This window comes from Dendrobium catenatum, unplaced genomic scaffold (assembly GCF_001605985.2).
Source record: "Dendrobium catenatum unplaced genomic scaffold, ASM160598v2 original_scaffold_241547, whole genome shotgun sequence".
NCBI lineage: Eukaryota > Viridiplantae > Streptophyta > Magnoliopsida > Asparagales > Orchidaceae > Dendrobium > Dendrobium catenatum.
The window spans coordinates 1-702 of record NW_021559954.1 but is presented as its reverse complement, the minus strand read 5'-3'; the positions used below and the strand labels follow the sequence as shown (position 1 = coordinate 702).

Here is a 702-nt window from a genome sequence, read left to right as displayed (position 1 = left end):
GCACATCCATGTCTTGCCCTCATACAACAGGTGTCGCTGCTTATGTCAAATCATTTAATCCTACTTGGTCTTCAGCTGCCATAAAGTCTGCTCTTATTACCACTGGTAAGCAATCATTGGTACATGCCTAAGACATGCAAACTCAACTTATAGTTTTTCTTTATTCCATCTTAATAAATTAAACTTAAATTTTAATTTTAATTCTTGTAGTCTACTGGATGAGCTCAACTAAGAATGCAGAGGCAGAATTTGCTTATGGAGCTGGTCACATAAACCCACTCGGAGCTTTGCGTCCAGGTCTTATCTATGATGCCCAAGAGGTAGACTACATCAAAATGCTATGTGGTGAAGGCTACAACACTAAAAATCTAAGACTTATTACTGGAGATCAGAGCAGTTGCACTTCTACCAATAATGGAACAGTTTTTGATCTCAACTATCCCACCTTCGCTTTGCGAGCCCAACAAGGAAAGACCTTTTCAACTTCCTTCCAAAGAACAGTCACTAATGTGGGAGTGTCAAATTCCACTTACAAGGCGATCGTGAAAGCTCCTTCTAGTCTCAAGATTAATGTTGAACCAAATGTCTTGTCTTTTGAAGCTCTTTTGGAGAAGAAATCATTTTCAATCAAAATTGAAGGGGATGCTCCAACGACGACTATCTCTGCTGTTTTGATTTGGAGTGATGGTACTTATAATGTTA

General features: G+C 38.9%; 1 protein-coding gene across 1 annotated transcript; it reads left to right on the top strand.

The window, feature by feature from the left end:
* Positions 1 to 5: 5 nt before the first annotated feature.
* On the top strand, positions 6 to 687 carry LOC110098458 (cucumisin-like; the record flags this gene model as incomplete). Its single annotated transcript, XM_020825303.2, has 2 exons — positions 6 to 105; positions 211 to 687. Coding segments are annotated over 2 exons (577 nt in total), but the record flags the coding sequence as incomplete, so codon positions are not given.
* Between the last annotated feature and the right edge of the window lie 15 nt (positions 688 to 702).